The following is a 26,607-nucleotide window of genomic DNA, read 5'->3' as shown; positions in this document are numbered from 1 at the left end:
ATAAGGGGTACCAACATCCTGGATCTGGTGCTTACCAATAAGGGGGACTACTGTAGCACCCCTACTGTGAGGTCTTCCCTGGTGAGATCCAGTGGCGGATCAAGGAATTTGCAAAGTGGGGGCGCAGTCAGGTTAGTTGACTACTGGGTGAAAGTGGGACACTAGGTTTGGTGGTTGTGAAAAGATTACCTTAACAAGCTCTGACATCACATGTGGAAAGACATCAATTTACGTTCAGTTGCACATAATTTTGCAGTGGATATGGTAGTAGAAATAGGCAATTCCTGTGCAGTACATGTACAGATAGTACAAGTATTTTAACAAAATCTAAGCTGGATAGGTTAAGATCAGAACAACAGTTAAACTAGTTTAACACTCGGTTTAATTGTTGGGAAAGTATATAAAGTCACAGTCCCTACCCATCCTACTTGTCCTCACTTCAAAACCATACTAAACTCAAAGTGAAAAACAAGAAAAAATTTCCATTTAGTATGTTACATTATGAGAAACAGCAAGTACTTGGAAGTATGCTTTAGTAGTCCAATGGTACCGCTTTTGTTAGTCTTTAATACGGTAACAGAAGATACTATATTTACAATCAAATCTATTTTTTTCAGCATGGTGTTTAAAATTACTTGGTCATTAATGATTTCCCTTGTAATTTCATCACTATAACTAAGCTGGCAGGCTCATTATTTACTATACTGGAATTGGGACACTTAAAAAGTTAACAGTATGTAGCAACATACATTTTCTGTGCAATAAGCAGGAAACTGTAATGTTAGCTTTACTGACTGACTGCAATCCTCAAACTTATGTAAGGGACAGGGCAAAAATATGCAACAAAACCAGGGACATTCAGCAAAACTCAGGACCAGTTGAGAGGTATGAAAACCACCATTGCCCAGTAACAATCTTCTCTTAAGGAATTTCAGAAGTATGGTGACAGATTATCTTACTTAAGCCATATATAATATATATGTTAACATACTATGTACAAACCACCAATCTTTTTGTAATACTGTAACACTACTATTTACTCTCTAACCACATACAGCATGCCTCCTACACCACATTTGCTATACAACAGAATGGGATTAAAAAGGCACATTGCAATTCATTTCTAATAATTCATAAACAATGCTCTGGCTGGAGCCCATATGAATAATTGATGAGTCTGTTTACAGCACTGCAACACACAAACATAACTTGCTACAATGACATCACCTTTGCTCAGTAGTTCAGCATATAGAAAGTGCAAATGACTCTGACAACATGCACTAATCTTTCTGCAAAATATCCCCTATTCTTGCTGCACAATGCAGAAACACTGCATTATTCTCACGTGTCAATGTACAATGATGAACCTGATGCAAAGTCAATGCAGTTCATTTTCTGGAAAGCATGTCTGGTGGGTAGACAGTGCTAAGCACAAGTCACTTGCACTCCATTACAAATTCTGACTGCTAATCATGACTTCTCCTTTTCTGTAACTGTCCCTTAAGACTCACTAGAAATTGCTTTTTAAATTTGCCCACTACTACTGTCATCAGGCATGATTCTGCTACCTGAAACTGCTCATACATGTTTAAACAGATATTGGGCACCCAGGTTGATAGCAATCTGACTTTTCACCACCATGTTGCTTCTGTTGTACGAAAAGCTTTCTACATGTCCCACCTCATAAGTAGGAGGTCATAACATCTCTGTATTCTTCCCTTATAAGGCCCAATATTGAGTACAACACCCCTTTTGGCATGTACCTCGCAAAGCATATGCAGCAGCTGGGGAAACCACAGAGGTTCCTCACTAGGAGAATCCAGGACCTCAAACATCTACCATACACAGATAGGCTAAAGTCCTATCCCTCTGCTCAGTTTCATACAAACGCCTCAGAAGTGACCTCTGTCTGGCATACAAGGTGATCACGGACCCCACCTTGATGGGACTGCTGTATATCTGCAAGTCAAGCTCCACTTGAGTAACTCACGCACGGCCTCAACCTGGTCTGTGACATCAATAAGACTTGTTGGCGGTACAGATTTGTGTCCCAGAGACTCCCCATACGTGGAATAGACCCCCTCTCCACATCAAGCAGAGTACCACTTTACCCCTTTTTAAGTGCAGCTGGGATAACTGGATGGGAAACAGAAAATACACCTCTGGGATTCCACCCGTGTCCCTGCTGGACAAGGGCATCAGTAATGACTTCTCTAAACATGGGCTAAACTCTTGGGTAGGCTTATAAGGGCCTGAAGACCAATAGCCTAGTAACTTCCTATGATCCTATGAACATTCTACCAAATCACCATATGGAACTGCATTAACATCCTCTGGTTCTTTTTAGGTTAATGTGTGCACAAGTGTAGCATTGTCTGAGCCTAATGAAGACATGACATTACTTTTGAATGTGTGTCTGATTATCTTGCATATCTGAAGGAACTATATTTCTTATTTCCCGCTGCATTTGCTCAAATGTTTCATGACTTCACAAACTGATGATGTATCCTGCACACTGCATTTCACTGCATTGGCTAAGTTTTCTCAGCAGCAACGGCCCTCCAGTGACCTTCACTGAAAAAGTTATGGGAATTTCCTCAGTGCTCCGGCTACAATTTTCTCTGGGTCAACATGAATTTCGCCTTGGGTCTACTCAGAAAATAGGTCACAGGGCTAGAGACTAACTCAATCAAACAAAATAATTTTTTTATATTTTTTGTATATTGACTGCTGATTATCAAACCTCTCCCAATTAGATTTGTCTATTTGCCCCCCCCCCCCCAGTAATGAATTTATCCCTGTACTGTATCGGAGTGACAGCTGTATGGAGAGGCCATCATGCAGACAGATATGAGGGATGCATGTGCCCTTGTTGGCATCACTGAAATGAGATCACTTGTATGGCTTAACTCCAACACCTGACCAGAGGGTCAAGCTACCTACATCACTGCAGGGAACAACAATGCCTTGAATGCATGCTCTTGTGCACTGACTAATGAAAGCTACCCTTGTACTGCATGTTAGTGAGCCAAAATCATGCCCCCAGAATACATCCATATTCTATGTCACCTTTCCTTGAAGGGCTGTGGCTAAACACATCCTGCTTCACCTTGCCATATCTTCAAGGATGGACATACACATGCACCCTACCTTCTCTGTCAAGTGCTAGAGCTGCTTATCGAACTAGGGTCACCTGGCCTATTGTCTAGGCATTAGCCCTCTATGTCCCCAGAGATAGTGTAGCAAAACAGAAATAAAGAAATAAAAGCTACAGAGATAGCTCCATTAGTCTAATCAGCCAACATACTGGAAAGCATCATTCCTGTTTGTTGAAACAAATAGGCATGCCATTGGTCCCTTTCACTGTAGGCACTATTAAATATCCAGGAATTTAGGAGAATGGCCAGGAGAACAGCTGACATGCACCACTGCAGGTCACACTGAGCAGCTAGATCATTGCAACTAAACTAGTGTTGAATTGTTTATTCATGCACACAAGTCTACACAAAACACGACTGAAAATATTTTAGGGGAAAGCTAGATCACTGCAACTAAACTAGTGTTGGATTGTTTATTCATGCACACAAGTCTACACAAAACAAAACTGAAAATATTTTAGGGGAAAGCTAGATCATTGCAACTAAACCAGTGTTGGATTGTTTATTCATGCACACAAGTCTACACAAAACAAAACTGAAAATATTTTAGGGAAAAGCTAGATCACTGCAACTAAACCAGTGTTGGATTGTTTATTCATGCACACAAGTTTACACAAAAAAAACTGAAAATATTTTAGGGGAAACTATAAACTTGTTCAGAACCATCACTATGATTCATTCTGAAGGCAGTTCTACAGATTCGTTACCAGAACCTTCAACTGTGAATGTCAGTAATTAATCTCAACAGAACTACAACAATAATAATAATAAAAGTAGTAATAGTATCTGCAACACATCTTCAAATCTTTGCTTTGTGTCATATGAACCACCAGAGAAATTACGGATTCTTAATACACACACACTTAGGATTCAAGCTCATCAAGTTACTAAGGAAAAATAGATGTAAGTGGCTGTTACAGAGACCCGAACAATTTGCCTATTTGTCATATTTTTTACCATTTAAATGCATTTACTTGAGTCTGACTCTAATGAAGTGCCCCTATAATCAACACAAGCTCAGCTAGCTTTATTAAGACAAATAAAACAACAAAGAATTTTCTATTTAATTCACGACTGTTTATAACGCAAATATGCTTAGAATTATTTTATAGATTCCGTATGACAGTAGATATAAATCAGTTTACAGAAGTATGTGTGTTTGTGTGAGGCATGTATGAATGCAGTGAGAACAAAAGAGTAATTGTGGCTTCCATTTCAATCTTATGAAACGTCTTGCCAAAAACAAGATATAACAGGAGGAAACAAAAATTAGAGACATTGCCTAAACAGAAGTAAAGAAACACATTCAGTTAGTAACATTTAGAACATTTAAGAACTACACCCAGTGGCGGCTGGTGACTTCAAATCAAAGGGGGGCTGCAGGAGACAGCTGAATCGAGAGTCCAATCAAGACAAAATGAAGTGTAGATGAATAAAAATATTTCAATGCATTGGCTACATGACAGCTTACTTAACATCTAGATGGAAACAAAAGGTTGTGAGGCATGAAAAAACAAATTACTTTTTAAATACATTGCTGGAATGCCAGCCAAAATCAAGTCACTTCTCCTTGCACTGCAGTTCTAATTATAATTTATATTCAGCTTTATTAAAGTACCAAATAACATGCTGACAGTAGAAATCTCTGTGATTCTCCCACTTGTAAAAATGTTTCTTATCCAAAAAAGACCTGCTACCTGACAACTATCTACTTGTTTCATGGGGAAACATGATCAAAGTAAAAAATGAAAAGCAAACAAGAAACAAGCTCAAGATACATTGATTAAAGGATTACTGTACAGGTAATGGACCACACATGATAGATTGGCATTCTGTTTGATTTGCAGGTAAAGCCTGCAAAGATGACTGCAATTCTCCAACAAATGTAATGAGCTTCTTAAAATAATGTAATTATGTCCTTTATTACAAATACAGCAGCAGGAGATTAAAACTTCGAAGCACCATCACGGCAAAGCAGTTCTTACGCTTCCTGATATCCCAGTCAGACAATCCAGTAGAATAAAATATTTATTAAATGAGCGAATACTCAAATCAAACAAGATACAAAAATAAAATAAAATAACATCAGATGAGCGCTTTCGGCTATTCAGCCTTCATCAGATCATAACACTTAACGCTGCTTCACATTTAAAAAGAAAAGCTTAACCAATCATTTCTTCGTTTCTGGCATCCCTGTAGGTTAATAACCAATGATTATGTCTAAAATACTGGTTTCTTATAGGAAGAGGAACTGAGCTATCAGCCAAACAAATTGTCAAATAGCGCTCCATTCCACAGACTTCATAGCCAGTAAGGCGACAGAATTGTACAAACATCATGGGTTCGTAAAAACTATTAAATGGAACAATCAGCCAATGGCGCTATCTCTTCATGATGTGTATAATCAATCAGAAAACGAATTTACATAACAATCACTAAGTATACATCCCCTCAGGTAAAAGCTTAACTGCAATTCCAAAAAACATTCCCCAAGCCCCTAAACCAAGGTACTGTCAGGGATCCACAGGGACTGCCGTGGAGAGTGATGAACCAATAGTGCCAACTCCCCACAGGCAGTCCAGGCAATCAAAAGGCACAATCTCACCTTAGTCACTAAAATTTATGATATGAAGAGATATTTTCTGTTTGTATCTTGTTTGATTTGACTATTCGCTCGTTTAATAAATATTTTATTCTACTGGATTGTCTGACTGGGATATCAGGAAGCTTAAGAACTGCTTTGCTGTGGTGGTGTTTCGAAGTTTTAAACTCCTGCTGCTGTTTTTGTCTTCGGCACCTTCAGCGGAGTTTGGAAGTCTTTTTCTCATTGTTTATTACAAATACTGTCATACGCATTTCAATACCCAAGGCTTATACATTATCTAGTTATGTAAGTATTCTCTGCATGGCAACAACAGAAAGGCTTTCAATGTTGGCAATTCTTTAACAGTACGCTTATTAAACCTTACTTGCATCTTACGATCTCAGACAAGCTTACCTGATGGTCATTAAAGCACTGTTACTTAAACAGAGAGCAACAGGCACTTTCTGAGTAATAAGCATAAATCAACAGTACAAAAATATGACAGAAACCAGACCATTCTGCAAAATCAAGGATAGATGAAAAGCCACTGTAGTACTTGTGTCTACCTTGGATGGGGGGAATACTCTGCACACTTACACTGCATAACTGCTCCTTGCATTGCTTAGACACATCTAGAGTCACTACATGGGGGAGTGGGGTGCAACAAGTATGTCACAATTTGAAATGTCTCTAGCTGACTGTGATGGCCCTGACACATTTGTCATACCTCTCAACCTCACAACAAGAAATCTGGACAAAGCCATACATAGAAGTAGGACAAAGGCCAGAAAATAAGGACAATTTTAAAATATTGCTCTTATAAACTTAGAAAGATAATAGAATAGTAGGTCTTGCATTAGTATGCATTTTCTGAAGGGTATGAAATCTGAAACTGAAATGTCTGTCATTATTTTCTAACTTCAGTCTTTAATGATTTGCCACTAATTTGCCAAAAAAAAACCCACAATTTTATGAAAAATGGACCAAAAATGTGATGGAAAAATATAAAATAGCCACACAATACAGCTGGGAACCTGTCAAAGAAGGGACACTTTTTTAATATTAGTACTGCTAACTTGATTTGCTGACAAAATAAAAGAATCTACATGCATTTCTGAAATAAAAGTAATCTATAACTGATTATTACAGGTATTTATTAATTGTAAACCCTCCATGTTTTCTTCCAAAATTGCTATTTTGCGGAGGAATTATTAGGGGAAGAGCAACATTTTGAGCCAAAATCTGGGACAGTTGAGAGGTTTGGCTATGCCTAATTCTATAAAGCAATTTATTTGCATGTACCTCTCAACCTGTTAATGCAATAAATCTGGACAAGGCCAAACATATTGGGGGAACATATAAACAGTACTAAAAATTGCTCTTGTATAAACTGAGACAGTTGATAGAATAACAGGTCTTACTTTAGCATGCATTTTTCTGAAGGTTATGAAGTCTGAAACTCAGTGTCTGTCATTATTTAGTGACTTAATTCCTAAATGATTTGCCAGAAAACCACAAATTTTATGAGGAACAAACCTAAAATAAGAAGCAAAAATCTATTCATTCTGTGAAAATCTGGACAGTTGGGAGGTATAGTTCAGCTGGGGCTGTCTTTGAGTTTGCCGCCCTTCCCCCTCACAAAATCATGGTCGAATGGAGCCTCCCCCCTGCAGCCATTCCAATGATCCATTACTTGGCTATTTCACTCCATTTACCATAACACTAATGTGCATACTGCTTTACTTCTATTATGATTTTGACTTCATTTGAAAGTTTTATTTTGCATTTTACAGCACAAACACTAAGACACCTGCTAAAGCAAAGCAATGCAGTCTCACAATTAAAACAGACTTAGCATTAAAACTTCTCTGCCCTTGAAACTCACATTCATTGAAACAGCATTGAAACCCACATTCAAAAGAAAATACATTTTGCCAGTGGCAGATAAAGATTAACTTTGGTCTGTTTTCAAATCATAGGCCCCTTGCACATGAAACATACATGTGCTCTTTGATACACCTTCCTGATTGTACTAAATTATATTCCTTGTACAATACAGTACAGTTGTTAGAGGGCGTTTTAAATTTTTGTTTTGAACATTTTTCCAGTAAACAATGAAACAAAGCACATGCACCAATAATGACAAAACTGACCAATTCAGAACATTTTTCCAGTAAACTATGAAACAAAATGCATGCACCAATAATGACAAAACTGCCCAGTTCAGACCATGTCCATCATAAAAGTCTACTCAAACTTCTACAGTCCACCATTATCAAAAAATATGCACAATCTCTGAAGAAGTAAAAGTCATCTAAATAATTCCACATTAAAGAAATCTGTAACTAATGAAGAGGTTGCTGCTAGCAAACACCTTTATATTTCATGGTTTAATCGAAAAATAAAGTGTCTGTTGCCCCTGAGGAATAAATTGTCTATATTGTTGAAGGTTGTGCGTCAAGGCCGGCAACTCGGCACGTAAAAATCTACTGCCAATCATTAGCGGACCGGAGTTCCGCTGTGGCGACCCCTAACCGGGAAAAGCCAAAAGACACAACACAACAACATTAGAAAAAAGATAAGCTAGTAATATTGCAATAGGGAATGGATGGCAAACTGATAACAGGTTCATACTTAGTATCTTCACCAAAGAGGACATTCTTAGTACGGCAGCATCCACCCCTTGTGGGAGTAGAACCCACAGCCTTATGCATCAAACGTAAGTACACAACCTGTTGTGTTATTAACAATGCAAGCAGACTCAGCATAAGCAGCACTAAACTTCTCTTCCCCTGCAGCTCTCAGCTCCTTGTAAAATCTACTCAATACTCAACTGCATCTCAACTTCGCAGCACAAGAAATCTGGAAAAAGCCAAAATTTATTGGGGGGGGGTCAAAAGCCCAAAAACCAGGGACACATTAAACATTGCTTGTATAATCTTGTAAAGTTGCTAGAATAAAAAGCTGTGTTACCACCATATATTTTACTGCCAAGGTCCCTGAGCAAAACAGTCAGAGCAACATACTACTACGTCAAATCTGCTGCTTTGTGAAAGAGAGGAAGACGGAAACTTAAATGGCTATCATTTAGTGAATTCAGTTCTCACCATAGCGGTCAACCTCTTAGCACAAAACACCTGGATAAACCCAGTAATGAGGGAATACAGCCCTCAAACATATTCAGTGAATTCAGTTCTTGCCATAGCTGTCAACCTTAGCACAAAAAACCTGGACAAATTCAATAATGGGGGAATACAATCCCAAAAATAGGGACACATTTCCTTCATTTTATAAACTTAGAAAATTGCTAGAATAAAAGGTTTTGTGTTACTATGTATTTTCTGAAGATTATGAAGTCTGAAATTCAAATGCCTGTCAATTTTACTTATTTAACATTTGTTAACCAGGAAAGTCTGATGGAACAAAAACAATTTTTAGCAGAGGCCCAGGTAGAAATACTGCAGACACATGTCTTTGTAAAATGGCAGGACACCAGAGCAAACTCACACAAACACAGAGAGGAGATGCAGACTCCACACAGAAGGCACTCCAGCCACGAATCAAACCAGAGAACCTATAGCAAGGAGGCAACAATGCTACCACTGCACCATCAAATATTTAAGGAATACAACATTCAGAAACCTGAAGTCTGAATTTCAAATGCCTGTCAATTTTATTTAACATTTGTTAACCAGGACAGTCTGACTTGGAACAAAAAAACAATTTTCAGCAGAGACCCAGGAATAAATAATGCAGACACATGTCTTTGTAACATGGGAGGACACAAAAGCAAACCCACACAAACACAGGGAGAAGATGCAGACCCCACCCTAGCAAGGAATCAAACCAGAGAACCTGTAGCTGTGAGGCAACAATGCTACCACTGCACCATCAAATATCTAAGCATTTTAATATTTAGAAAACACAGATATTATGAGGAACAGATGCAAATCTGCATATATTTACAAATGGTTGTGGGTAGGGAATTCAGGCCCTTACCACCTGCATACAAGGTATAGGGTTCAAGCCTGAGGTATTGCCTACCACATCACCATGAGTTTGCTCTAGCCACAAGTATATAGCAACTGGGGCATTACACACACACACACACACACACACACACACACACACACACACACACACACACACACACACACACACACACACACACACCTTGCCGCCGAGCCAAATCCATCCTTTGCCTAGATAACTGCTCACCTTGCCGCCGAGCAACCCTAGATATCCGAACAGTCCAAATCCTCTTTGCAATTGGTCTAGCGCACCTCATTAGCTGCTACATGCATCTTGATTGGTCCAGCCTGCTGCTACAGTCCGGAGTGCCTCCAATTCTGTGATGTCCCCACCGCACAGACTGCTGGGCATCTTGGGGCAGAGATGCCTTTCCCCCTATCTAGACTGCTGAGAAAGCAGTCTGAGAGTGTTCCCGTGTATCTAGAGCATGCGTGGAATTACGGTGTTTGTTTTTGTGGTTCTTAGTTTTATTTTTGTTTTCTAGGCGGGAGGGCTGCAGTCCTGTAGTCCTATAGCACGAGCCGCCCCTGACTACACTGCTCAAATACATAAGTGCAATTAATGTTTTTCTCAGACCTAGAGCTTTTTTGCAATCTTTATATTTTAAAATGTAAATGTAGACCACCAAATATGATAATCAAGTGCACGTTTGCAAGTAGGTCAGTCATTGCATAATTGCTACTCTAAAAACAATCTGGTACTTAAACGGGGGATGTCAGGGGTGACTGCAAAAACAAATGAAGAAAAATGATAACACAAAAGCAAGACACTTCTCAAGGTACTGCTTAACACCACAAAGATGGCTACCATCAGCGCTATGGAACGAAATAACATAATTAAACAGACAGAGTAGCGATGCAGACTGACTTTTTTTTTACTCCGTCAAGAAGTGCAACACAGGAGTTAAAGAAAAAAAAAAGAAAACAAAAGAAAGGGAGACAGAAAGTAGCAAGAACAAATTATCCCTCGAATCCCACCAATATTGTATAAAGTTTGTTGGTAACAAGTTAGCGCGCCAAACGCGGCAGTCTCAACTGTACCATTTCTTGCTTTGACGCTGAGTTGGAATGCTGCACTAAAACAAAATAAAAATAGCATAAATTAATTTAGCAGAGCAGATAAATTCAAAGGTGTATTTTTCTTTAGAACTAGATGTTTTATCTCAGGTTAGCGATATGAAGCTTCCTAGTCCTCTCTCAGGTTAAGCTCTCACCAACGTGCCTAAATTACAACGGAGATGCGATTGGAGGAAGATCGTTATAAAAACAAATCATCTGACTGCAACCTCCAATCTCACCTCCATTGTGCATTAGACATATTTCGTGACAGGATGACGCCACCGGATTGTACAGAAAAGAGAACAGATGCACCCACCTGATTTCCCAAAAAAAATGAATAAATAAATAAATAAATAAATAAAATAAGTTTTAAAAGGGGCCGGCACGTGCCTCTGCACCCATGCCTAAATCCGCCATTGAGATCTGACCACAAATCAGTCCCATTCAAAGTAACTACCATACCTGACCACCTCCACCCCCCCCCCCCCAGCAGAAACTAAACTAAAAAACTTCTCCAAAGTAGATTACAACCGCTTATGGGATGGTATAAATAGGTTCACTGCACCTCCACCCTCAGACAGAACTGGCAACTACACCAAGTTCTACACCAGTGCTTTATATAAACACCTGTATAACTGCATTGACTCACCCAGACCTGACAGGACCAAACAAGTTCCTCAAGGAAGAGCAAACCTGCCAGGTAGACAACTGCCATTAACAGGCTTTACAATAAGAGAAATAAATTGCTGTTTAAGAGTAGTAGGGGGCAAGCCCTAAACTGGATACATTCCCTCATCAGCTTAAACAAGCAAATAAGATTTCTTGTGAAGTCCTCCAAAGCAAACTACAAATCCAAATTAGCTTCCTCAACTAGGGACAACATTAAGGCATTCTTTAGTTACAGCCTAACCTAAAAGGAAAGGCCCAGACATGTGCTGAACTGGTAGTTAATGATAACATATACACTGAGCCTGTGGAAATAGCTAACCTATTAGCTGATAGGTTCTGTGAAAACTTCACTCCCCTGTCCCCACTTACATACCCCATGACATCCTTGCCACCTGTTCTCTACCTTGTATGTCTAAAGAGCAGACAATAAACACCTTCTCTAAGGGCAAAAACACAGCATCTATGGGACCTGATCACATCCCAGGCTGCATCCTACATGGGCTCCAACAAGAATTAGCAACACCATTGTGTATTCTTTTCAATCATATTCTAAGCACTGGCTTTGTCCCAGCTGAATGGAAAATGGCCACTGTTATCCCCTTGTACAATGGTGGTGCTTCCACTGACCCCAGGAACTATAGACCTTTTAGCCTGATTAGCCTTATCTGCAAGGCCACAGAGGGAATCATCATGGACTTTATCAACAAAGGTATAGGCAATCTCCAAACACTTGACCTTACTCAGTTTGGATGTGTCAAAGGGAGACCATTGCTGTTAAAGCTGGTGGCCTTCTTTGAGGCAGTCATCAAGGACCTGGACAAGAGGAAATCTGTGCATACAGCTTACCTAGACTTAGCCAAGGCTTTTGACACTATCGCACACTCGGGCATCACTGACAATGTGAAGATATGTGAAAGCTTCCAGCCTAGCTAGGTAAAATTTTGTAGATAATTCTGTCATTGTAAATATTAATATAACCCACATGCTTGTTCTCTTAAATATAAAAAGACTGTATTGGATGTTGAACTGCAAAAATGCAACAACAGTGCACTCTGCTGTATGAAAGCTAAGTCAAGCATTTTATGACTGTTTTGATCTCAGGGCTCAGAGTTGTGGTGACTGAACCAGCAGATTCTTCCTATTGTTTTGAGACTAGAGTTAATTACTAGATTTTACATATATAATGTCTTTAATTGCTGTAGTTTCCTGACCAGGTGCAAGCTTACTAAGAAATGTTAATGTAGAGTTTCTGTTAGCCTGGGAATCCAGAGAATTGTTAAGAATGATGTAACTTAAAATGGAGGATGTTTTATCAATTTAAAGGACTTTCTCAGAGACTAAGGGAGAGCATTTTGCATCCGTCTTCAGAACTGACCACTCACCAGCACTTGCTTTGCTCTGTCTGTATGTAAGTAGGACTTTAGACTTTAGTGTCTCTCCTAGAAATAGATAGAAAACAGACTAGCTGTTTTCTGTAGTGATGTCAGATATTCTACTGTATTATTTTAAGCATTTTCCTGTGATCTCTGAACTCATGACTAGCACTGTGTAGTAAGAAGTATTGTCTTGTGTTTTTATTATTTATTATTAAATATTTTTAAACCTTTCAACTGTGGCTGTTTTGTGTAGAGATAATTTAAGCTCTTGACTACACTGCATGTATATAGTGATACTGTACCAAGCCAATCCAAATAAGCCTTGCTGATCATCCACTTACTATTTGGATAATAATATTGTACAGTATAATCGGACAGCCTTTGGTAAAGGCCTTAGAGTAGTTGATAAGTAAGGGTCCTGTGGCAATGATTTCTACCTTATAGCCTGGACAGAAGGGGCACAGCTAGTGAACCTGTGCCAGCCTTCCCCAGGAGTGTCTGTATGTTTGCATATAAATCACATCTCAAAGTGTGTGTGTGTGTGTGTGAGCTACTTGGTTAGGGACATGAAGCACTGGTTGGACAGAGAGAGTGCTAGGAGGACTTGGCTTAGGACTCTGGCTAAGGACCCCACTCTACAGCTGTGCCAGTGGGGAGTACTACTGGGGATCTGGAGAGAAAGGGAGAAACCAGCCCCAGACTGACTGTGACCTCTGTGTGCTCTTAAGGGAAATTGTACTTTACTGTGTGTTATTTGTTATGCTTCCCAATATGGATGCCCCTCACTGGTGTTAGTGGTGAGGATTGAGGCTCCTTGATTACTGGGCCAGTGCACGGGCATCACAGACAAACTCACCCTGCTAGGTATAAACCTTTATATCGTTAGATGGGTCACTAACTGGCTCACTAATAGAAAGTACAGTTGTGTACACTTACCATAAATGTAGATGTTCAAATGTATTCACTGTTGCAGTCATTACATTTGGGTAATCCTGCTGGCAGGTTGTCCTCAGTCGGCCTGAATTCCAATGCCTTGGGTCCTGCGTCGGCTGTTGTCACCCCTTCCCTGACATCAGGTCGACAGGGGTGTAAAAGAAGCAGCCAACGCCATTTTCTTTAGTTTTTCTTGCCCCAGATGTCAGGTGCCCCCTAAAAGGGTAGCCAAAATTTATATGTATATATAAAATTACATGCAGCAATATAAATTTTACCTTCATCCACAAGCAAATACACCACATAGGTTGTATAAATCAGAGAAGGAAAGATAGGCTCCATCAGACGAAAATGGGGGGATGGTGGGTGGGTAACCTGGACTGCAACAGTGAATACACTCGAACATCTACATTTATGGTAAGTGTACACAACTGTACTATGTTCTTCGTGTTTCACTGTTGCAGTCATTACATCTGGGTAGATTCCCAAAGCTATGGTTGGGAGGCTGGAGCTAAACCGCTTTAGGAGCGGCTATGAGACCCTGCAGAACTGCAGTGCAAAGCCTGCCCTGGATTTAGAGTAGAGTGGCTGATGATAGTGCTTTGTAAAGGTGTGCACTTAACTCCAAGTAGCTGCCTCTAAAATGTCTTTAGTTGGTACTCCCCTGAGAAAGGCTGCTTGTGGCTGCAGCTCTGGTGGAATGTGGCCTAATGCCCTTAGGCACTGGCTTGCCATGGTATAAGTAGCAGAAACGAATGCAGTGGCCTATCCACTTTGAAATAGTCTGCTTTGAGATAGCCTTTCCTTCTGATCCTGCAGCATATGCCACTAGTAATTGCTCTGTCTTTCTGAAAACTTTGGTTCTGTCCAAGTAGAATCTAAGTTGTTTGTGTACGTCCAAAGAATGCAGGATTCCTTCCCCCTTGTTCTGTGGATTTGGATAAAAAGTTGGCAGATGAATGGTTTGGTTAAGAGCCACACTGGACACCACTTCAGGCATAAATGTTGGGTTTGTCCTCAGGGAGACCCTGTCCGGATAAAAAATGATGAAAGGTTCCACAGCCATGAGTGCTTGTAGCTATGAAACTCGTCTTGCAAAAGTTATTGCTAGGAGCAGAGCTGTTTTCCAAGATAAAAACTTTACATCAGCAGTAGCAGTTGGCTCAAAAAGAGGCAGGGTGAGTTTTTCCAAGACATAGTTGAGGTCCCATGCAGGCATTGGTGATCTCCTTGGAGGCCTTAAATGTCTGGCTCCTCTGAGGTACTGTTTTAATAAGAGATGAGAAAAGATTGGTGGCTCTGTATAGTAATGAGCCAAAATGGCAGAGGCATGAATTTTAATAGATGAGAAAGATAGGCCTTTGTCCAGCATCTCAATTAAGTATTGTAAAATCTGAGGAATATTTGGCACAGCTGTATCTGTTCCTTGTGCCTGGTTCCAAGCACAGAATCTCTTCCATTTTCCAGCATAAGATTTTCTAGTACTAGGCCTTCTGGCTTCCAAAATGACATCTATCACAGCTTTGCTGAGAGGTGTGTTTTGTATGACTACATTATCTGCCATGCTGCCAGGTTTAAAGTCCTGAGATGGCTGTGCAGGATCTGATTGTTTTGATGGGACAGTAGATGCGGTACTTGAGGTAAGGTCCAAGCTGGGCATTGAGACAAGTTCCTTAATATTGGGTACCAGTGCTGGCGGGGCCAGTCTGGTGCAATCAGTATCATCTTTGGCTTCTCCTGTCTGACCTTTAGGCATATACTGATAGGTTTTTGCAGCTGAAGGATAGAGTGTCCACTTTCCATGCTTGTCTGTGATAAATCCTGTGCAGAATCTATTTGGTAGTTGTGAGGGGAGGCAAATAGATCTATGTCCGGGCATCCCCATTTCCTTGTTATCATGCTGAAGACTTGTGGATCCAGCTGCCACTCGTGGGGATCCATGAGGTTTCTGCTTAGTTCGTCTGCCAGAGTATTTTTCCTTCCTGGCAGGAATTGTGCCTGCAGATGTACTTGGTAAGTCAATGCTGTGTCCCACAAAGTTATGGCTAGTCTGCAAAGGGGGTAAGAATGTGTGCCCCCCTGCTTGTTTATATACCACATGACCATGGTGTTGTCTGTCTTTATCAGTAGTTGTCTTGGATGAAGTAGGTCCTTGAAGGCTGTCAGGGCATTTTGAACAGCTAGCATCTCTTTTTGATTGATATGTAGATGCATTTGGTTTGAGGGCCATGTTCCCTGAATGCATCTTCCTGCCATGTGGGCCCCCCAGGCATAATCTGATGCATCTGTTGTTAGTGTCTGCCTGACTGAGGGTAATGTGAATGGCTGTCCCTTTTGGTGACAAGCCTTCGCCCACCATCGAAACTCCTGCTGCAGGCAGGGAATGAGAGTAATTATTGTTTCCAGGCTGTGGCAATGTTGAGTCCAAACACTTTTTAGGTACCACTGAAGTTTCCTCATATGCAGTCTTGCATATGGAATTAGTAGGATGCAGGATGCCATGAAGCCCAAAGCCTGCAGAATTTTTCTTGCAAATAACTGGGCCTTTGTAGCTAACATTTTGAAATAGGTAGTCAGTTGCCTTTATTTGTCTGGCGTGAGATAAGCCATCTGGGCAGTTGTATTTAAGCTTGCCCCCAGGAATATTATCTCTTGAGAGGGTACAAGTTTTGATTTCTTTTCATTGACTGTGTACCCTAGGCATGTTAGAAGTTTTTTCACAAATGCCAGATGCTGTAGAAGGATGTCCTTGTTCCCTGCTTGAATGAGACAGTCGTCCAAGTAAGGATATATTTGTATTCCTCTTAGTCTGCAGTAAGCAATTACTGGTGCCAGGCACTTTGTAAAGACCCTGGGCATAGTAGATAAGCCAAAGGGCAGTGCAGAGAATTGGTAATGTATTGAGCCAGCCTTGAATCTGAGGTATCTTCTGCATATTTGTCTGACTGGGACATGCAGGTATGCCTCTTTTAGGTCTAAAGTTACAAGCCAAGCCTTCTTGCCCAGCATGGGCAGAAGCTGCTGCAAAATCAACATTTTGAATTTTGGTATATCTAGGAATGTGTTCAGAATCGATAGGTCCAGTATTGGCCTACAGGCCTTGTCCTTTCTGGGTACCAAGAACAGTCTTGATTAAAATCCTTGTCCCCGCTCTTGCTCCGACACTTGTTGAATGGCCCTCATGTCCATGAGGGATGAGACTTGTTTTTGTGTCTCTGCCCATTGATTTTTTGGCAGATCTGGCCAGCCGTTTGCCTTTGGCAGGGTATGGAAATGGAACTTGTAGCCTTGCGACACAATATTTAGAACCCACTTGTCCTGGGTTATAATGCGCCAATTTTGAGAAAAAAGTGCTAATTTTCCCCCTAAGGGTGCAGCCAGGAAATAAGTGCTTGGTGCAGGCAGGGGAAGTCATTGGGACTGTTTCCTGTAAGGTTGTGATTTGTCTTCTCCACTTTTGGAAGTAGAAGCACCCCATTGCTTTGACCTGTATGAACCTTGCGCCTGGGTTCTGCCTCTAGGTCTGGGTCTGCTCCTTTGAGGTCTGTCTGACAAAGGAAAGGACCAATTCTTTGTTGGCCAGTGTCTACTAAACCTAGGCGGCTGTACTTGTAAGAAATCTCTGACCGTTTGCATAGATTTAGCCTTGTCCTCCATTTTCTTTAACACCTCTTCTGCCTTAGCACCAAACAAAGTATCATGCTGTAAAGGTGCATCTAATAATTTAACTTTAACATGATCAGGCAGATTTTGTTCCTTTAACCAAGCATGCCTTCTAATTACAGAACCTGTAACTGCGGACCTGCAGGAGGCCTCTAAAGAATCAAAATCACATTGCAAAGTATGCTTTCCAACTTGTTCAGCTGCATGCAATATATCCTGCATTTCCTTGTTTTCTGCACATTCAGAGTTTAACAACATTTTTTGTTTAAGCAATGCCATGAGATGTTGCTGATATTTGAGCATATGAAACTGACAGTTTAAGTCCTTTATAGCCAAGGTAGCAGATGTGTAAACCTTTTTTCCCCATCTATCCAGTGCCCTAGAATCCCTGTCAGAAGGGGTAGGGTTTTTTGCAGTGGAAGCCTTAACTCCCTTGGGACCCTGAGAAATAGTTTCTGGGTCTGCAGCAGGGTTTTTAAAAAGGAATTTATGTGAGTCAGGAACCCTGTAATATCTGTCAGGCTTAACAGGAGCTGGAGGCAAGGAGCCAGGGGTAAGGCTAGACTCCGAAAACACATAATCTACAATGTCTAACACAGGAGGGATGGCTAGTAGCTTGTGCTGGGGTAGTAACAAGAAATCCCTGAGCCTCTTTTTAGATTCTGAAAAATCTTGGCTCTCCCAGTGGAAATGCTTCCTCATGGTATGTAAGGTTTCCCCAAAAGAATAGTCCTCAGGAGGAGAAGCTGAAGGTATGGATTCTTCAGCATCAGAATCCTCATGGGGGGAAAAGAATATTCCTGATCAGAAGAGGAATCAGAAGAAATGGAAACCTGATCTGAAGATTCATAGTCAGTCTCTTGCCTAGGCCGCTTATCAGGAGGGGGATGGGAACCCCTGATCAAGGTAATCAAGTCTTCGGCCATTTTGAGCATCTGTTTTTTGGGCATGGAGGCCTGTCCACGTGGCTCTTGAGTTTGCTTTTTTGCCTTTGAAGGTGCTTTAGTCTTTGCCTTTGAAGTCGGTTTAATGTATAGATGTTTGGGTCTGAATACACCCTCAGAAGCCGGTGCCTGCTCAGCGGCTCTGGACCCATCTGAAGGATTAGCATCCGAGGCTCCAATACCTTGAGTTTCCAGCGGCATGACCGATTCCACGTGGGAGTCGGTTGCAGCCTGTGACTCTAAAGTAGCGGTCATCAGGGGCTGCGAAAGCGCCTCACTGAGAACCGGCGAACCGGCAACTGGCTTAGGAAAAGCTTCGTCATTGGTTTTGGGTCTCGACTGCCTTTCTTTTTCTTTTTCTTTGTGTTTTTTGTGAACTCCGGTAGTCGGATGGCTTTCTGACGGCATTTCTGGATAATTAAACCTGCGTCCAAAGTAGTTTAAAGCAAAATCATACCGATGCTTAACAGTGCGTTGGTTAAATCTAGCACAAAACTGACAACCCAGAAAGTTATGATCAGGGCCTAGGCAAGGAATACAGTAAGAATGAAAGTCCTTATGAGGTATTTGCTTCCTACAAGAAATACAATTATTAACTTTTTCTGACATCGGTTCTGGAGCAAGAAAAAAGTTTCACCAATGGGGTACTTAGCTTTATAGAAGACTTCGGATCTGAAATTCGAATTCGAAAATCTCAGGAGTCAGCCGACCGGCACTTGCGAACTGCTTCTGCTTTGGGCACCGCGCGGCAAGAATGACTAAAGAAAATGGCGTTGGCTGCTTCTTTTATACCCCTGATGACCTGACGTCAGGGAAGGGGTGACAACAGCCGACGCAGGACCCAAGACTTTGGAATTCAGGCCGACTGAGGGCAACCTGCCAGCAGGATTACCCAAATGTAATGACTGCAACAGTGAAACACGAAGAACATCCCATATAGTCAAAATAGGGGAATCCACCTCCAACAACAGACCTGTAACCAGTGGTGTCCAACAAAGATCAGTTCTGGGACATCTACTGTTTGGAATCTATTTCTCAGAAGTACAAGCAAAAACTAAAGGTCTGTGGCTGACCAAGTTTGCTGATGACTGCAAACTGGGAGCAGTCATAGAATTTCCAAACAATGTCAACATCCTAGAAAAGGGTCTTGCATAAACAAGTGATTGGTGCCAAAGTCATGGCCTTAAACTTAGTGCAGAATCATGTATTATCATCCCCTTCAGTGAGAGCGATGTTCCTGCTAACTACCACATCAATAGCAACACCCTAAGAACACACTCAGTGGTGACAGACCTGCGGACATGGGTCGAGAACGACCTTACCTTTGACCACGTCCCCACAGTGGTAAGAAGGGCATTCTATATTGCTCATCTCATAAGTAAGGGCACTGCCTCCAGAAAAAAAGAAGTTATAACCTCCCTGTACTCCTCCCTCATCGGGTGAATAATTGAGTACAACGCCCCCTTTGGTATGTGCCTTTCCAAGCAGCTGTAGCAATTGGAGAGACCACAAAGGTTTCCCACAAGGAAAATTCAAGGTCTTCTGTATCTGTGGATCCAAAAAATACACTCAGGAGGCAGTCACTGGAAACAAACTCCAACATTTAATGGTGCTTCTGGTACCTCGGCAAACAGCTTTCAATGAATAACATAAGCCACCAACCATTCCCTTTTTGTCAAACTGCTCCAATTATATTAATTAGAAGCCACTGGATGGACAGATTGGTCTCCCAGAGGTTATCACACCTTTGGAACAGACTCCCAACTTCATGTCAGAGCACCTCAAATGCAATCTGGATGACTGGATGGGTAACTGTAAATTCACCCTGGGGGTTCCACCTGTATCCCTCTTGGACAGGGGAAATAGGTGCTGATCATGGAAATAAGGGTAGAACTTGGCTAGGCTTGTAAAGTCCCTACGGCTATTAGCCTAGTAACTTCCTACGATCCTATGTAATTTTTAATTCTCTAAAGATATCGCTGTTATATGTAAAGAGATCTGAGTATTTTTGGTCAGGTCTTTTATTAATACCTTTCAATAGTTATCATTATCTTTATAACTAATTTTAGCTTTTTGGAGTTCAGCTTGGGTATTTAATGTTTCTTTATCTTAATCTGTTGGCTGTTTTGTACCATGATAAGGATTTACCACAGATATTTGCTTTGAAAGCATCCTAAACCATAATTCTGTTTGTATCTTTTGTATTATTAATGCTCATAAAAGAACTATTTCTGAGAGTAGCAAAAAGCATTTATTTTTTAATTTGAATATATACGCTGTGATTCTATTTTTGAATGGAACTTTTTAGAAGTCTGGTCTCATTTTGGTAATAAGTGCATTTTGATCTGAGTAGGAACAAGGAATGATGTTAACATTTAATATTTATCATCAGGAGTTAGCACTCTATCATTTCCAGTTTGAGTACCATAACTGAATGAATAGCTAGTGAAATATAGTGATTTATTGCTTCTATTATTAAAAGTATCATTTAAGTGATTCCACATAGTGTTTAAGTGCTTTAGCTGTAGAAGTTAACCTCAGACTTCTGCGAGAGTTAGTACCTGACTTATCCAGAATAGAGATGAAATCACTGCCTGTCACTAAACTGCCTTTGACATTGTTGGTAATACTAAGTGTTTTTCCACTAAGTCAGGTCCCATCCCCAGGAACCAGTATATATTAACTAGAGTTCATAATCTATTACTATATTTTATGACTAGGAGTGTCATTAGGCTATCTTGGGCAGCCGCGGTGGTGCAGCAGTTAGCGTTGCCACCTCACAGCAAGAGGTTCTCCGGTTCGTTCCACGACTGGGGTGCCTTCTGTGCGGAGTCTGCATGTCCTCCCTGTGGTCGCGTGGGTTTCCTCCAGGTGCTCCGGTTTCTTCCCACATCCCAAAGACATGCTGTAGGTGTATTAGACACTCTAAATTGGCCCTAGGAGTGAGTGTGTGTGTGTGTGTGTGTGTGTGTGTGTGTGTGTGTGTGTGTGTGTGTGTGTGTGTGTGCCTTCTGTGGAAGGTTGGGTGCCAGGCTGGCAACTCGACACCGTAAAACTCCACTGCCAATCACGAGCAGACAGGTGATCCGCTGTGGTGACCCCTAACTGGGAAAAGCCGAAATAAGGAGATGAAGAAGTGTCATTAGGCTATCTTGATCTTCTTATTTGTATAATACTGGAGGTAACAGTATATTATTTTTCTACAGAATCACCTACTCACCTACAGCATGTCTTTGGGTGGTGGGAGGAAAGCAGATAACCAAGAGAAAACCCATGCAGATGCAGGAAGAACATGCAGACTCAGCACAGAAGACACTGTATAGGAAAACCTCTTGCTGAGAGGCAGCAATGCTTTTCACTGCATTTCTACGCAATTATTATTCATGACTATCATTAATAAATGGACGCCCTCATGAATATTATTGCTAGGGATCTATTGATGTGTTTAGACCTTAATAAATAGCAAATATTAACTCATTCCATAGGAAATTTTAGGTCTTATTATTGTTTAACACATTGTAACATATTTTGAAATAATACAACTCAATTTAATTAAAAAAAGAATTGCATATCAATATTTTTAAAAAGCTGAAAATACTTCTGATTAAATCTAAATCTTTTTTCCTGCACTTGTCTCATTCACTGATTTAAAAAAACAGTTGGTTTGCTTGCACACATTATTAACCAAAATATTAATACTAATAATGCAATGGCTATGAATCCATCATCTTATATTATATACAGCATATTACAATACACACACACACATATCCATATATTAATTAAAAAATATATAAATATATATTTATATGTGTATATATATATATATATATATATATATATATATACACATGTATATAAATCTAGATATATGTATTTATACACACACACACACACACACACACACATATATATATATATATATATTATACATAAGAACAAAGGCTGACAACAGTACATGCACACACACACACACACACACACACACACACACACACACACACACACACACACACACACACACACACACACACACACACTCTATGTCTGGTGTGCATACGTTTGAGAGTTAGATCCAAAATCAAGATTTGAAAATAGCTGTTGAGTAACAGAATGGCTATTGTTATAGATTCCACAACCTATTCAAAATGTTTTAATATCTTACTTAGATGACAAACTTACAGTTGCAGCAAGTTTTATATTCTGACATACATTTCATATAACAGTCTTTTGGTATGAAATAATGGCTTAAAATGCTTACTGTTGTGTCTGCATGAGAGGCACACTGGTATTATCATAGCTGTCTGGGTGAAGTGGTGGCACAATTTCACCAGTAACTGGATGGAAAACTGGAAGAGTTGAGAGGGGCCAAGCTATTTCTCTATTCTTGGACATCTCACGAAGTTCTTTGGTCGATTTCTGAATAGAACTGTGATGTACCAACTGGATGCTACAGAGGGGCAAAATACAGTCCTCAGTATACAGTTAAATATATTGCACAATCTGCATAGCAATGAGTTTTAAAATTATGCAATTTTACCAAGACCTTCTGGCTCTTCCACACTTTACTCCTCTGATACTTTGTCAAGCAGTAACGTCTCCAAAATATTAAATTTCCACGACATACAAGTACTACCCACGAGTAAAATAATGGATGATATTTAAGAAGTTTGCAAAACATCTCAGTGTTTGACTACATCAAGCTGATAGGCCTGTACTTTACCCTAAATTCCTACTGAGAAAGAAGGATCTCAATGAAGCCCTTGTAAATATCTCAATGTGATGTTGAGAATGCTGGGATTATTCAAAAAAAGAAGTTATGTACTTACCATAATGTTCCATGTTTGTAGTCCATCTCGCCCTTTCATAGATTCATAGATTATTACTAGGCTAACTGCCCTCATGGACCACTTTAAGCCTATCCAATTACCCCTGTGAGAATCAAACCCTGCACCTTGTGTTTCTAAGGTAAGCACCTTAACCATTACGCCACCCTCCCACAGAGCCAATCCTTGGCTCTGACTTGGCCGATTACAAAGCTCAAAGTCTCTTAGTTGGTTCTTGGCAAGGTAGGTGTCCCATAGTGCACAAGAAAGAACCCCCAGATCCTGTTTGCTGCTAAATAAAAGAGTGATAGAAAAAGTTATCCAGAAGGAACAACAACAATGAAAGGTCTCCACCCTACCAAAGGCAATACTATCCTGTCTCCAGATCTTCCCAGGATGGGGGTAGGTGGGTGGGTTCATAAGAATGAAAGGCGAGATGGACTACAAACATGGAACGTTATGATGAGTACATAACTTCTTTATGTTCTATAGTCCTATCTCGCCTTCATTCTTACATATGGAACAGCGTCCCTAGCACCCTTTTCTCGGGTGACTCACGGGAATATACTCCTGAGTACCGTGGAACCAAAGGAGGCTCTGCCCCTGAAGGTGTCAAATCCAATTTGTAATGAGTAATAAAGGTATGAGGGGTAGCCCAAGTTGCTGCTGCACAAATACTGTCAATTGGAACTCTGGCTTGAAAAGCAGCAGATGTGGACAGGGATCTTGTGGAATGAGCCTTAATTTTAAATGGAAGGTTCTTTCCATTGGAGGAGTAGATAAAGAATATACAGTTGGAAATCCAATTAGATAGAGTCACTTTAGAGACTGGCAGACCTATTCTAGTTTCAGAAAAGGACACAAACAATTGGCAGACCTATTCTAGTTTCAGAAAAGGACACAAACAATTGGCCTGATTTTCTAAGTTCCTGTGTTCTATGTAGATAGAACCGTAACTGTCTATGAACATCAAGTTAATGAAATTTATATTCTGCACTGTTTGAATGATTAGGAAAAAATACAGGCAGTTCGATAGTTTGGTTCAAATTAGTTTGAGAGCAAACTTTAGGGATGAAGGAAGGACTTGTACGAAGGGAAACCCTGACTTTATGAAAAATCAAATGGGGAGGTTTGATAGACAGTGCTTGCAACTCTGAAACCTATCCAGTGGAGGTGATAGCTACTAGAAATATGGTCTTCCAAGACAGAAACTTCAATTCACACGAATGTGCGGGTTCAAAATGCAGGGAAGTGAGTTTGGACAGAATGAAATTTAGATCCCAAGGAGATACAGGTTCCTGAAAAGGAGGTCTCAGCAAGGTAGCGCCTTTAAGGAAGGATTTACATAATCTGTGAGCCATCAAATTAAGCTCATGTTGTCCCAAATGAAAATTTGAAATCGCTGCTAGTTGAACTCTGATTGTAGCAGCAGCTGATCTTGATGGAAAAGTTTGGTTAGAAATTCTAACACCAAAAGGATGGATGCTGTGTAAGGATCTATGTTTCTCTCCTTTGCCCAGACAGAAAATCTTCTCCATTTGCTAGCGTATAACTTCCTAGTGAAAGGTTTGTGGGAAGACATAAGAATATGGGTCACTGCAGGTGAAAAATCATGAAGCCTGACTAAGGATGGAAGTGGAGAAGCCACGCTGTCAAGTTGAGGGTGTAGAGGCCGGGATGAAAGGCGCCTGACGTGTGTCAAGAGGTCTGAAACTGGGTCCAGAGTCCATGGATCGTCTAGAGGATGAGGCCCGAGAAAGGGGAACCAAATCTGATGAAGCCATTAAGGAGTGATCAGAATCATTTTGCTTCCCAAGAACTTTGCTTTCTGGATCACTTACGATATGAGTGGAAAAGGGGGAAAAGAATAAAGAAGTCCCGGAGGCCAATTGTGAACAAGTGTGTCTCTCAGTGACTCCCCCGGAGGGGGAATAAGGGAGAAGTAGCTGCAGCATTTGGCATTGATCGAGCTGGCAAAAAGATCGCAGCAAGGCTATCCCCATTTTCAGAAAATCTGTTCCGCCACTTTCTGGTTCACAGACCACTCGTGAGGCATCAAGATTGTCCTGCTGAGCTTGTCGGCTATCACATTGGTTGTCCCCGGGATGTGCGTTGCTACTAAAAAGCGCTGGGAAGATATCGCCCATTGCCAAACACGAAGAGTCTCTTGACAAAGGGGGTAAGATCTGGTTCCTCCTTATTTGTTTAGATACCATACCAGTGACATATTGTCTGATTGGATTGCTATCGCCCCTAAAGGAAGAAAGTTGTGAAGTGCTTGCAACGCTAGAAGCACTGCTCTCATCTCTAGGACACTGATATGCAAGTGAGCCTCGTGATCTTGCCATGTGCCTTGGACAGTCCTGCCTAGATAATGGCACTCCCACCCTATCTGGGAGGCATCCGTGGTCACAGTAGCAATGGGTTGGCGAGGGAGGAAGGGTGTTCCTGTCGTAAGCTGATCGGGCTGAATCCATCAACTTTTTGCAAGACTCCATTATGAGAATATGATGAGATAGAGGCAGTTGTTGAAGAGACCACTGGGAAAAAAGTAGCCATTGAAGAATTTGCATATGCAATCTGGCTAGTGGAACTAGATTTTTGGTAGAAGCCATGGTCCCTAACAGTTTCAGCACTGTCTCTGCCTTGACTTTTTGTAGAGGAAGTAAGCTGTAAATCTGTTGTCTGAGGCTTTGAATTCTGTCTGCAGGGAGACGAGCCACCATGGCGACTGTGTCTATTTCTGTGCCTATAAAAGTCACAAATTGAGAGGGAGACAAGGCAGACTTTTCCCAATTTACCATAATCCCCAGGTGGGTACAGAGCTGGATGGTTGAATCCCTGGCTTGTAAGAGTAGGTGCCTGGTGGTGGCGGTCAGCAGCCAATCATCCAGGTATGGAAACACTTGGAATCCACGACGTCTCAAGTGAGCTGTCACTACCGCTATGCATTTGGTGAACACCCTGGGGCTGTGGTGAGACCAAAGGGCAGAGCACGAAATTGGTAATGACTGGCTCCCAGCTGGAAGCGTAGATGACTCCTCGATGCTCTGTCCATTTTTATGTGGTAGTACGCATCTTGGAGGTCTATTGAGCACATCCAATTGTCTTTCCCTAATAGAGGGAGTATAGACTGCAGGGTTACCATTCGGAACTTGGCCTTCTTTACGGATTTGTTTAGTTTGCTGAGGTCCAAAATGGGCTTCCAGTCCCCTGTTTGTTTCGGCACTAAAAATAATCTGGAGTAAGTTCTGAATCCTATCTGGTCTGCGGGAACAGTTTTGATGACTCTCTTTGAAAGCAACTTTTGAACTTCTATAGTTGCTTGATCCCTGTGATTGGGTGGAATATCTGGGATCTTCTT

General features: G+C 40.9%; 1 protein-coding gene across 6 annotated transcripts in view; it reads right to left on the bottom strand.

Annotated features, from left to right (window-relative positions):
• SGCE (sarcoglycan epsilon) overlaps nucleotides 1-26,607 on the bottom strand; it is a 555,267-nt gene that overhangs the window by 160,855 nt on the left and 367,805 nt on the right. For all 6 annotated transcript variants that reach the window (XM_044065943.1, XM_044065944.1, XM_044065947.1 and 3 more), the window contains one exon: nucleotides 22,679-22,867. In XM_044065943.1, coding sequence (XP_043921878.1) covers nucleotides 22,679-22,867 — 189 coding nt within the window. The remainder of the gene's footprint in view (nucleotides 1-22,678; nucleotides 22,868-26,607) is intronic.

This window comes from Protopterus annectens, chromosome 3.part0 (genome assembly GCF_019279795.1).
Source record: "Protopterus annectens isolate FY-2018-M chromosome 3.part0, PAN1.0, whole genome shotgun sequence".
Lineage (NCBI taxonomy): Eukaryota > Metazoa > Chordata > Ceratodontiformes > Protopteridae > Protopterus > Protopterus annectens.
This window is presented reverse-complemented; position numbering and strand designations above follow the sequence as displayed.